We start from the raw sequence: 13,528 nt of genomic DNA on the forward strand, positions 1-13,528 counted from the left end.
GCATGCTCTTCCTAAGGAAATGTTTTTAACTGTGATGAAGGGGGCTGTAAAACACAGAAGCAACATACAGTATGTTTTCATGATTCTTTTCATGTAGCACAGAGTAAAATCCTTGCCCTTCTCTACCCTTGGGCCATTCTCCCTGGATCTTAATGTTTAATTGTTACAAATCAATTCCAACCTCAATGCTGATGCCACTATTTCTCCTGTTCTTCCCAGCATCCTTTCTTCTTTAAACTGATCAGAGCCTGGGATCCTTTCATGTCACTAAATTCATCTTCAGACGCACCACTGAAAGATAACAAAGAGGTGGCAACAGACACTGCTTGTTGCAATCCCTGTGCCGAGTCGACACCTCAACAGAAGGCTGGTCTAAAATCTGTAATTCCTTTGTGTCCGTGCATTTGTGTGCGTGCGTGCACCTCATTTTATTTTATTTTTTTGTTCAACTGGAATTAATCAGGAACGATAAACACGATTTGTCTCCTGAAGGCAGCAGTGGGGGAATGAAATATGCCTCTTAAGCTTATCAGCTTCAGTGGCACTGAAGAGAAAGCTGCCTTCTAAGCCCCAGGATAATGGGCTGTCCTTTCAGAAAGGTATCAGAGGTCTCCAGAGAGGGAGACAACACAATGGTGTGACCTTCAGCTAATAAAGCCCACCCTAGAGTCCAAAGAAGCTTGGGGAATATTGACAAAAGTTCATATTTACAACAACTTGGACTCCTTCCAGACACTATTACCAAATTACAAAGCCACGGGCTTATTATACACGCACACAATCATAAGTGTGTGTGTGCGTGTAAGTAATATGGTGAAAGAGAGATGGAGCTCTTTGGGTTGTTTTGGTGTTTTTTGTTCTGTGCTTGTATAAAACACCAAGCAAATTAGAGTCCCCCCGACTAGATGCTATTGCAATACAAATAAATAATAATTAAAGTTAAGAACTCATAAATATCATAGATAGAATTGTGTGTGCATGGATGTTTCTAACACAGCTGCAAAATCTCTCTCCTCTCCCACTGCTGAGATCCATGTTGCTTACGCTGTGCTATAGACACCACCTGCTTCCTTTAAATGAGGCCAAAAGTCTTTATGGATTTATATTTGAACGCATATTATCAATAGATGCTGGTAAAGTCCATTAACTGCAGAAGCTCATAATAAAATCCAGTCACATACAACAGTAGGACCTTGTTCACTTGACAAAGGATGTGCCAGTTATTAAAGGCAATGCTCCCAAATAACTGATCAAAACTTTGGATTTCTTCTCTGCAAGTAATTTCAACATTCAACACAGAAAGAGACAACTCCACCTTAGAAAATAAGAGATGATGCTTCCATATGTACTTAGTAGTTGCTCCTAGTAATTTTTTTAAAAAGTAACAAATACAAACAAGATATTACTTCATACTGTGAAGTAATAATGTAAACTTAAAAAATAACAAGTAAAAATAATTTAAAAAAGAAAATGTATTTTGAAACAAAATTTCAAAAATTTTAAAGTAAAAACAGACTATGGGGCAAACTGTTTTCAGGGGCAAACCATGAAATCGATATGATTTCATGAACCATTTCTGTTTCACTGAAATATTTATCTGATGCAAAGCTGTTGAATCTTAGCCATTTTTAAACATTAGCACATCATGGATCTTACCAGCAAGAAAAAGAAAAAGCAGAAACTGGTTACATTTCTTTCCAAATTATTTGGAAAAGTCTAGAAAACATGACATGAGGACAGGTTGGAAGAACTGGAATTATTTAGTTTGGGGAAGAGAAGACTGAGTGGCAGTTTTGAAAGCAGTCTTCACATACATAAGTAATTGTTACAGAGAGGCAATATGTTTAAAAGGCAACAGGCAGATTTAAAGGTTGGGCATCAGGAAAAACTTTCTAACTACTGTATAAAGGTGGTTTACTATTGGAACAGATTACCTAGAGAGGTTGTGAAATCTGTAATGAGAAGGTTTTAAGTGATGATTAGCCACACATTTGTCTGAGATAGTTTAGACAGAGATATTCCTTCCCTGAGCAAGGAGTTAGACTAGATGACTTTCCAAAGGCCATTCTAGCCCTATTTTAAAATTATTCTTATGAATTTCTGCAACAAAGGTGATGCTGTTTCTTTGGTGATCTCATCAGCCCTGCTATCTGATAGGAGGCTTTGCTTAGCATGTGGCTTGGAAAACGGAGGAGGGTAGCTCAAGGCAGTTTAACAGAACTCCAGAACCAGTAAAAAGACTCATTTATATCTCTTTCCACCCATATGAACAAGGGACCTATTTAAATTAAATGCTGCACAAATAACACTTCTTCTCTGCTTACCGCTGGCAGGGCAGCTCACAAATGGTTTTCCAAGTCCCTCTAGTTACTGCATAGTCCCCTAGTGTACACTGTCCTTATACAACCAACGCACACTTGTTGTCAAGAGAGTTCAGGGGATAGAGCTGGGCTAAATTAAGAAGCGGCCAAATTATGTATTAATGCTATGTTTATTGTTAGCACACATACAAGGCCCCTGGCTATATCCAGATTCTAATAAAAGATGATATCCATGGGGCTCAGGGGATTGATAATGGGATTAGAAGTCTTCAGTTGAAGGTCACTGTTACAGATCTGGCCTGGTTCAGTAGCAACCCCATGTAATGGCCGTCTGGATAACCTACCTGGCATGAGTAGGTAGCACAAGTTCAGTGCTCAGCAGCCAGTTACCATGGCCCTGGGATATATGCACTAGCAAGCTAACCAGTGAGCACTGAGCAACATACAAGGTTGTAGCCTGGTCTCCAGTGTGAAGTTGCAGGAGCTTATTCATGCAGAGCTAGACTAGACAAGGCATGAAGTAATACACAGCATGGATAACCCTGCACTGACAAGGAAATGAATAGATAGTCTTTGCACTCATTTCATCCCACTGCTGTCTTCCATGGCCAAAAGGTGTTGCATCATGTTACATAAAGAACTCTGAAGTTCCACCCTATGCACTAGTCAGGTCACCTTATCATGTGCTGTTGCAAATATATGGGCTTACTCGTCTGGACAACACTCTTCCTGCTCACATGCTTTCCTCTGTTTAATGTTTTGGACTTTTTTTTTTTTATTTACATCAGTAAGCTTCTGTGGAGAAATCTCTTTGAAAACACAGCTCTTAAATCTTTGATATGGCAGAGAAATCCCAGGTGTTAAGGCATACGCTCTCCTGGTTTAACCAGTGGAAGTGGCAGATCCAGGACATGCACTCTTGTTGTCCTCTTACTCAACTCCCAAACCTTCCCCTCAAGTCAAAGGCTGAGAAGGGAAAGTCTCAATTTTAGGGCTAGCTGTCAACACCATAGTGGAACAACAATGGAAGGGATGAAATGCTGCAAGAGCAACTGCTATCCCTTCTGGGAAACAGATGTAGCTTGAACTTTTGGATACTCTTCTGCTCTGCACTGAGAACCATTCACACATGTATGCATGCAGATTTGCATTTCAGATAAGGTACAGACCTACAGCACAGGCACCTGACTTCTTCTGGCATTAAATGAGAGTCCCACTCAACTCAGGAAATAGCTTTCCAAGCATTACAGCACAATTCTGAAGTGCAACAATGCCACGTCATCTCTGAGACAACAAAAGAAATAATTCACGGACTGTTAAAGAATAATGGATTTAATATCTATCAAGACCAAGCTTCAAATCTGGAGGAAGCTCTTTCCTTCATAGTTTCTCCTGGCTGCTAGGCTTTTTTACTCAAGATTTTCTCTTGAGCAAATGCCTGACTAAAATACAGCACACCCTTACCATAAAGTCCTTTGTTAAAACATCTCTGCTATAAAGCTGCAAAACCTTGGCTCCCAAGTACATTAAATCCTTATAAACCTGCCTTCATTTTAACCATGCAGTATTTCAACACACAAAGCGCTTCATCTGAAGGATAGCACTTTAATGAGGAAAGAGGTAAAATATATAAACCAAACCTCATTATAACGTAATTTCAGAGAGACAAGCAAGCTGTTATAAAATGGAGTCATGGTCATCACATTTCATATGGCCTGAAGATTTCACTCTTAACAGGCATGGCTGCTTTCAGGGTGAATTAAAAAAAAAAACACCACAAAACAACTATCCAGTTGCAACCAAAATTATTGCACTAGTGCCAGCTAGGTATTTTATGTTGTGGAGACTGTTCCAAATTGTGATATGAAACACTACTGCAGCCTCACAAACAAACTGGAAGTTAGAAGGCCGATTACAAGTTATTGTACTTACTCGTACCAAACCTTCTAAAATGTCTTCATATAGCACAGCATCAGCACCTGACCGTTGTAAACCGGTATTAAGGGACATGACATTTTACCCTTTACCCTGAAACAGAAATCTCAGTACAAAAATTTGAGAATCAATCCACAACACACTGCAAGGGCTGCCGCAGGATTTTGGTTTTATGGGTTTTGGTTTTTTGGGTTTTTTTGAAACAGTACCATGAAATTATTTCCCACAGAACATTAAACAAACTAGAAAAGCAAAAAAAGTACAAAGCAAACAAAACTGGATGAAAATATTTCAAAGAATATACTTTTTGCCCACTAGGAGTGTCCTGAACTAGAATGGTTTGAAGGACTTTGAAACTATTTTGCAATCTTAATTTAATCAAGAAACCATCATTGATTATAATTCTCCCATGCCAGCCTTCTGGCCCTAACTGCTGAAAATGAAAGCTTAGAGATGATTAGGTATTTACTACAATCAATAAAGAAAATAGTGAAAGATTAGTGTAAAGTTAAGCAGAAAAGAGGCTGACTTGAAAATAAGGAATGTCAGCAAGGGAACGCGCTTCACAGCATCTTTGATTTGAAGCTTAATGTGCATTTATCATCCGTATATGGGAACATACAGATAGCCGAGGCATTGTTAGAAAAGTTAAACCAAACAACGAACAAAACCCATGACCTTCTTGTGTGCCTGGACGTTTTGTCTTTGACAATAACGGAGGAGAGTCAGAATTTCAGTTAGTGGCAGTCTTGGCTCTTTGTTACTGTCACATGATCTGGGTCAACAGCAGGGCGAAACCCTGACATTGTTACTGATGGCTATAACCAGGTTAGGATAATTATTTTCTCTTATCTCCTTGCTATAGTTCATAATAAATGAAATTTAACTGAAGGGAACATATTTTTCCTGATAGTTATTACTACAGGTTTCAGCACTAAATACAGAGCTATAGTCACAGACAAATCTCCTTCAACTGTAGCTTCTGAAGAGGACATAAAACCCGAATGCTTTTTGAGCTGAAGAGTTAGAAACAGTAACATGAATTTGAATTCAGTCCCCATATACATTTCCATCTTTGAATTTTACTGATGAGATTCTCCCTTTCAAATTATAGTGAAAGGACATATACCACCCCCCACTTAAGTCATGAGACCTCTCCAGCTCATATTGACAAAAGTCTTCTCAGAACATCTAGTGTTAAACTAGCATGTGCCTCCCATGACCTAAAAATGACTGTTTGAGTTGATTATTTTCCCCTTCCCCAGACAATTAAATTGGTTACAGAACTATTTTGCTTTATAGTGTGTTTCATTCTCATTCTTTAATGATGGAGAATTGGGGGCTCTGGAATACTAAGGGGATCCTCACTAGCTTGTAAGAAGGCCCTGAGCTAATTTAATGAGTTACCTTTCAGCAGTCATGGAACTGTTAACAGTGAACTGGTTTGGAGAAAGACAGAAAGAAACCAAGTGAGAGAGAGAAAGAGAGAGGAGAGAAAGACCAATTCAGCTGCAAGAGCCAAGCTAAATCAGTCCCAAGTGCCCATGTTGGAGAGACTTGATCTCATACCTTGCTTGTTATCAAGCCACTCCTGATACGAGTCAGCTCCAGTTCCGTTGAGGTCTACAGACAAAACAAAAAGTTTCATTCATATCAAAAATAAGTAGTAGATACCTTTCTTAAATGGCAACCTTGCTGGAGCAACCTGTCATTTACGTGGGGCTCTAAATCTTTAACATGCCCATCCTGCTTTTCTGAAATAGAGTGCATCTTACTATGAATAAGTTATTCATATGCTTTACACCAACTCAGGATGATAAGCATCTTTGTCCTCATAAGTAAGTGCATGGCACTGTTGCTCCAACCTTGCCCCATATGCTGGTGAGGGAACAGGAGATGAAAATACATAAGGAGAGAGGAGGTACAGGAAGCGACTTAATGGCTAAATTCCACACCAGCAAATGAACATTACCATGGCTTGTTTTGAATCTACCAGTGCCCTCTCAAACCACTGGTTTCAATCAGTGGCTCCCTAGTTGTGATGTGAAGACACCCGACTTGTCCCAGGACACTGGCTCTTCCTTCAACTTCCAGCTGCTACATCATGTTAACAAGCAAACATACATTAATGTACTTGCCTTACAATACTTTTTTACATAAGCAACTGCCACTGTGGTTATTCAGTCAACAGTGTGAACATATGTGGGTTGCACTATGCAAGTAGGAAGAGAAGACATCCACAAAACACCAGCACTTACATGTGCCCAACATGGTGAGGAGTGCTAACCTCTGGTTTAACCTGGACTAACAGTCGATCTTCAGACAGATTCTGAAGGTGCTGCCATAATCAGTGCGCACAGGGATAAAAGGTCCTATATACCCAGGGAATTCAAATGTTTAAAAGCTTTGCCTAAAACATGGTTTAAATACTGCTGTAGCCAAATCAGTTTACAACACCACTTAGGCCAGTAAGTAGGAATGCATTAAAAAAACCCCCCAAAACAGACGTCCAGCATATTTTATACCTACACAAACATAAAACTGTTTTACATCCTTTAGCAGGGCTGCCTAACAGATGAAAACCCTGTATAAATTAGACTCTTCTAAATCTTGTATACATTGTACATACAGCAGTACTGTAACAGGAAGAAACACACTACACACTTACAAATAGGCACCCTACACTGTGGATATTCTATATTTAAACCTTTTTTGTGAGCTGGGCTGTAAAATGATTATCATCAGGCTCTAGCTGGGATTTAACTTAATTTGGTTGGGTAAATGGGGCTATTTAACCATGTCAGTCATCTTGGAACCTGGATACAATTCATGCCAGCTCTAGCTGCCTTGGAGACAGATCTCTACTATCACAGTTCTAGCTATAGTGTAGACAGAGCTACTAGGTAGGATTTTGAACTGAATGACACCTTCAGATGAAAGATGGAGGGGAGAGCACCCCTCAGGCAATGCTACTTCTACCTTGCCATTTGTATGGATGGCCAGACTGCAATGGGTCAATCTGTTTATGAAAATGAAATGACCTCCACTGGCTGAAGGACAAGCAACACAGGTACATTCTAGACAGCAACACCCAAACACGTGAGAGCCACTCATGTTCTACCCCTGCAAAGTTTGTGAGCAGCCCCTTAAAACCCTGATGCTCTGCTATTCCCCGTCTGTTCAGCAAATACCATTCCGCAAAAGCTGGCTTTCTGGCTTTGCTCAACAAACAGCTGGCAGTGGCTCCTGGCACACACAAAGAGATTCAGATTGGATTTCAGGTTTCACATTCAGCAATACTATTTAATGAGCAGGAAAAAAATTAAAGTTGCCCCACCGTTTATGTTGTGTAAATCTGAGATAATAGATCTTCTCCCTAATCCTAAAGAGGCCTTCCCATTAAAATCTTTATTAGCTCCTAGCTCAGCAGATTGCCAAAAGGCTCATCAGTTTCCCTATCGCTCAGTACCAAGATCTGCTTTAACTTTTACAAATAGCTCTAAGATATTTCCCAGCTTATCAGCATTGCCAAGCAGCCTGTCTTATCATTACTACTGCAGATAAAATAAATGAGCTTGGGATGATATGAATAATGGCATTTTCTGTAGGCTGGTTTCCCATTACATTTTCAACAGATTGTAGATTTAAACTTCAGCACAAAAGAAAAGGGGGGGGGGAGAAGAGAGAGAGGGCCTCCCCCACCCCCCTTTTCTTTTTTTAAATTTACCTGCATTGCCTCAGAACCTGGAATATATTTTTAAGTTCACCTGAAGTGAGCAGGTAATTAATTTTGAAAGGGACTCTGTTCTGCTTCTCTGAAGGCCTAATGCACAGGTACTTCTGGGACATTTCTTCAGTTGCATTCGGTGAAGAGAGGCAAGGACTAAATTGCGTGCGGTCTAATGAAGCCATCTTCATTAGTTTGTTCTTTTCTCTTGCAGATTACAAGTACCAGTCAGATTGGGAATTGAAATAATGAAAAACACCAGAAGTGTATCTGAATTAAAAGACTAGGCTGCAAAGGTCTCCAACGCCTGCTCCTGTCTGATTAGACCATGCACATTTGGCACATTAGTGGCACAGGGAAATCTTAACACAGCAAAAGCTAAGGGATAACACAGCACTAATGAGACAACGCAATGCTAAAATACTAATATTCTCTTGGTTTTCATGACAACAAGCACGAAGGTCATGTTCTGGCAACCATTTTCTGTCTGGACCCCCTGGCAATTGCTACAGGGTTAAATGCTTTTCCGATCCCCAAATTCCAAGCCCTGCCACTATATCGAGGTTATCTATTATTGGCAGCGACAGGTGAAAATTAATCTCCTAATTATTTCTTGCTGCCTAATCTGCACTGAGGAAGGAACATAAAAGGATTACAGTACACCCTCTATGGAAGGTTTTTCCAGAGAACCAATCATATACTGGGATAGAAAGCACATGTTAAAGAGAGATTTATGAAGGATTTCCAACTATTCTACAGATGGACTATGCTACAGCTTTATAACCTAGAGCTTTGGAGTTAGGCTCTACTTAAAAGTATCTTAACAATATAAACAATGTTTATCCTACTGCCGATTACCTTGGGGAAAAATAATTTGCACGTGACATTTGCCTTTTGTGTGCCTATCAAGCGTTTGAAAAATATAACCACTCACTGCAGATCTGTAGCTGAAGCGGATATTTAATTTTCCCAACAGAAGCAATAAGAAGTCACCAGCGTTTAGTTGCAAGCAACACTCTACAACCTTTTAATTCAAGATTAACATTCTTGTACTGACTTTGGAGGACAAGAGAAGTCAAGAGTGAAATGAGGCTGGTGGTAAAGGTTAGCCTGTTACAAATGTGATGTTAACGAATGTGTAAACGATCCTTTCCAGCATGGTTTCCCCAAGAACACAAAACATACTATGTATTTTCACTAATAAACGCTACTTTTACCAAAAGGGGGCAGGGAAATCACACTTTATAAGCTAGACAAGAAAATCATCATTTTTTTCTGTGAAAAAAATCTGTTGCCTTGCCACAGTGGAATTGTAATAGCTTTTATCACTCCAACTGCACCCATATGAAAGCAGATTTTATTTTTAAATATTCAGGACAACCCATTGCCTTTGCAATGCAACCTTAAAAGCAAAGCAGGTGCTTTGTTTTATTTTTCAATCTGTACCCTAACAAAACGCTACCCTATTTAAAGAAACAAACAAGTCATCAGAACTGTGCATTGCTTTGTTACATCAACTACCTTTACAACAGCTAAAAGACGCTACAATCTTTTAACTGATCTATGCAAAGTGGAAATCACCAGCCATAGAGAAATGAGCAGAGTAATAATGACATAAGGCTGTGGTTCTGATTACCATCTCTAAGCATTACTGTCTACAGCCAAGTTCCATCACTGACTGGTAGCACTAAGATATCAAGCTGCTTTGATGGTGTCCTTGTACTACTTGACCTTTGCTGCAGAACTCAAACTGCAATAAATCCTTAACCTAACCAGTCAACTTCTAAACTTGACACTGATTTGCAGCTTTGGGGTGGGGGGGAGAATAGGAGGAATCAAACCCAGTCCCACCTTTGAAAACAACATATTGGTTCTACATGCTTCATCCAAGCTGATTGAAATTTGAAGTTTATGAGAAACACTGCACTCAGCAGTGGTAAGTAGATCAGAACAGACTTCCAGCATTTAATGAGATGTGAAATAAAACAATGAAATAGACAGCAAAATAATCAGTTCCTTTAAACTATCAGTTTTAAGGCCCAAATGATTTACTGTAATGTACTTTAATAACCACAAGATGGCATACAGAATACTACCAAATATTATCAATGAAGTGTTGTAATGGGGGCCTGGATTTTAAATAACCCAAATGCATCTTTAATTTACTAAAAATAGTATAACTAAACAAATCTGTCACAATTACCAAAATCACCATTAGGGGTCACTGCACTACCTTATGGTCTGAGATTCAGCAAGGTAACTTAGTAACTGTCATTGAAATAAAAAGCCACTGCAACATGTTTGATTCCATAGTCAAAAAATTTTGGACACCCTGCACCACTCTTAACAACAAGCTATTTATAAAGCTATTGAAACTAGTAGTATTTATTGAGATGTTAAATTATTAGGCATCAGATTAAATGATTTCTCCATCAACTATACAGTTTTTATGATTTTCTACTGTCTTCAGCCATTGGTTTAAAAGTCTTAAAATCTATATTTGACAGTCCACTGACACAATTTTCACCTGTCAAAGGTTAAAAACACTCTAGAATCTAAGCATCAAAATCTGGAACTAGGAAAAACAGGAGAAGGGGCATGTGAAACTGAATATTTTCTCTATTCAATGCAATTGCCATTCAAACATAATAATTATTATAATAATAATGATGATACTTCTTTATAACAATTGCTTTGTTTTTTAGATGAAAGTTAGGTCCTTAGATGTCCCTGACAGGTGAGAAGGATTTTAAAACACATACCGAGCTAACAAGGCTTATTAAACCCAACAAAAGCATATATACACATTTTTATTAATACATTCATGTAAGATTTTCTCCTATAAGGTAAAGATCATTTGAACTTACAGCAATAAGGCTAGAGATGTTCTCTTCATTCCTATCTAAAAAGAGATGAACACAAATAACTTAATGAAGGCTGGAATAGGATCATAAGCCTTTCATATTTTATCTTTCACCTTCAGCATGCCACGCAAAATTAATGACTACCAACTCATATTTTTTGAAAGTTTTGATCTTAGTAACCTAGCAAATCTCTGAAAATGTCATTACTAAACCAAAACACACATGCCTAGACACTAACACCAACCTCATAAGAGATACCAATTTCACTACTGTTGTTGATTGTATCCAGTAATATTTTTTGAGTTTACTGAAGTCTGAGATGTAAATTCTTATGCCGAGGCATTTCAGGAAAATGCATCATCACCAACCTCATTATGTGGCACAGAAGTTCTCCCAAGAGATGTTATATAATGGCAATTCTTCCTCTCCCTAAGGATTATATTTCTTATTACATCTCCTTATAATTGATTAGTCTAGAAAACTTTCTGGTAAATGCATGTTTCTTTATCTGGTTCACTATTTCCATTCCATATTCAACAGGATAAATGATCGTAAGAAACAATAAAACACATTTCCACTTGTGGCACCATCAAAGTGATATCTCTCATCTAACAGCAATCTCTGACAAACTGTGCTTCTGGGTGAGGGGAAACGCAATCTTGCACTATTGCCTGACTTCAGGTCATCTTTCAATTTCACTCAGTCACCAACATTAACCAGAGCACTTATTCCATTCTGATTCACTTTGAATGAATCTTCTGTGATTACTTAACAATTATATCAGAGAGACTGACAAATTCTGTCTCACATCCAGCTATGCCCATATTGTGCAGTCTTGGTTGTCAAGAGTCATTCAGCGCAAAGATATCGAAGGTCCCAACTATTTAAGGAATAAAGTGATGAACACACCCGTGCTTTGGAACATATTACGAAGGAAAGGTTAGCTCTCAAAGGAGCGAGCTGCTCCAAGTCCCATTTCTGTCAACTTATGTTCCATTCATTTTTTTGCATTTCTGTTCAATTACAAAAATAAGAATCGAATGTTTGCATCCTTTCCCAAAGTTCAACACCTTGCTATATACTGAACTCAGGTAAGAATCTGAGGCCAGTAAGTACCAATTAATACTACAGGTCAACAGCTTAGCAGTGGACTTCTGAACTAAACACCTCTAACCCTTTCCATACACAGGAGCACCAGCACTGTTCGCCTGGGCTGGCATGTATCACAAGTTCTATTGTGCCGTTGCTGTGTTCACAGAAAGACAACTGATGGAATAAAATGGAGATCTCTCTCTCTCATAAAGTGCTGCTCATAATACCTCTAACATTCCCTGCAAAAACGTCTTATGATTTCACTCAATGTAATCCACCTTTAAAATAAAAAAGAGATTACTCCACATCTGTGAAAACTAAATGGGAATCATACTTAATAAAATATCACCTTCTTTCCCTTATAACATTAACCTCCTCTGGCAGGAGGTTCAAGCACTAGTGAACATTTTTCAGATCTAACTGCTGGGGAGGGGGATAACGGTGGGGGAGCAGCTTTAAAAGGACTGTTGCTACTAAAGAAGGAAAATCTTCAATGGAGCATTAAAAAGTGTATCACTTATAAGAAGTTAATGCTGTGTGCCAAAATCAAGCTCCTCTTCCCTGCAAGTGTGCATGTGGGGAAAATCGGATTTATACATAAACATAAACCACTGAAGCAAACTCTGATCAGGGATGACCAGAGATTTATTTAACTCCTTAGAAATAAGAGGCGAAAGGTTGTTTCTATGTAATGCCTTAACAGTCTTTTCCAGCTGGGCTAGACTTTCTTTCAGGAGTGGGGGATAAAGCCAGTAATTCCTGTAGCTATTGTAAAACAGCAGAGGATTCCTCCATTATACAATTTCCAAGACTCAAAGCAATCTTTGAGAACAGTAACTTGGGTATCTGGAAATATTAGTTTTGATACAATGCAGTAAAAAAGGATCTCTGACTGTACAACATTGCAAAAAATAAAATTAAAATTAAAAAAAAAAAAATCAGGACACGTACAGAGAAGGTCTGCTGTCAGCCTGACACGCATACGCAACTCTTCATGAAGATTTTGGCATGCCGAAAAAACACTTCCCGTTCCAGGGAGATCTGCAAGCATCCACCGTTCAAAAAATCACCCTCTTTCTCCCGTTCGTTCCCAAGTTCTTTTTTTCCCCCAACCATGCTTAGTTATCCAGTGACCTGGAAATCTTACTTCGCCCCTAAAAATCGGACACTTTTAGAGAGTCGATCCTGAATTTCTAATTGGATTAAACATCTCTTTCAAGCGGAGCGGACGGGTGCGCGCAGGGAGGCAGAGCGACAACAATACCAACCGAACAGGCAACTCGCTCCCCGTGTCTCGGCCGTGCCAACGCCGCCCGCCAGGCAGCTGAGCGCTGTCGGGGGCCTCGCTCGGCCGCACCGCACCGCGTGAAGCGGGGAGAAAGGCCCTTGCTCATCCCTGGAGACCCTACGGGGCTCTTCACCTGCGGCGAAGGGGCTGACAGCCCCGCGAAGATCCGACCAGCTCCTCGCCTCTACTTTGCTACCGTGGCTAATAGAGACGCATCGTGAACAGACGCACCTCTCTCTCAGCCTTGTCTTCTGGCACACACCGAGGCAGGTTTGCAATTCCGCACTATTTATCGGGGGGG

The 13,528-nt window shown here is 39.5% G+C and overlaps 1 protein-coding gene across 1 annotated transcript in view; it reads right to left on the reverse strand.

The window, feature by feature from the left end:
• The window catches only part of FBRSL1 (fibrosin like 1), a 676,121-nt gene that overhangs the window by 117,950 nt on the left and 544,643 nt on the right, over positions 1–13,528 (reverse strand). Inside the window, 1 exon segment of the mRNA XM_014523175.2 lies at positions 5,826–5,879. Coding sequence (XP_014378661.2) covers positions 5,826–5,879 — 54 coding nt within the window.

Source organism: Alligator sinensis, unplaced genomic scaffold, assembly GCF_000455745.1.
Source record: "Alligator sinensis unplaced genomic scaffold, ASM45574v1 scaffold748_1, whole genome shotgun sequence".
Classification (NCBI taxonomy): Eukaryota; Metazoa; Chordata; order Crocodylia; family Alligatoridae; genus Alligator; species Alligator sinensis.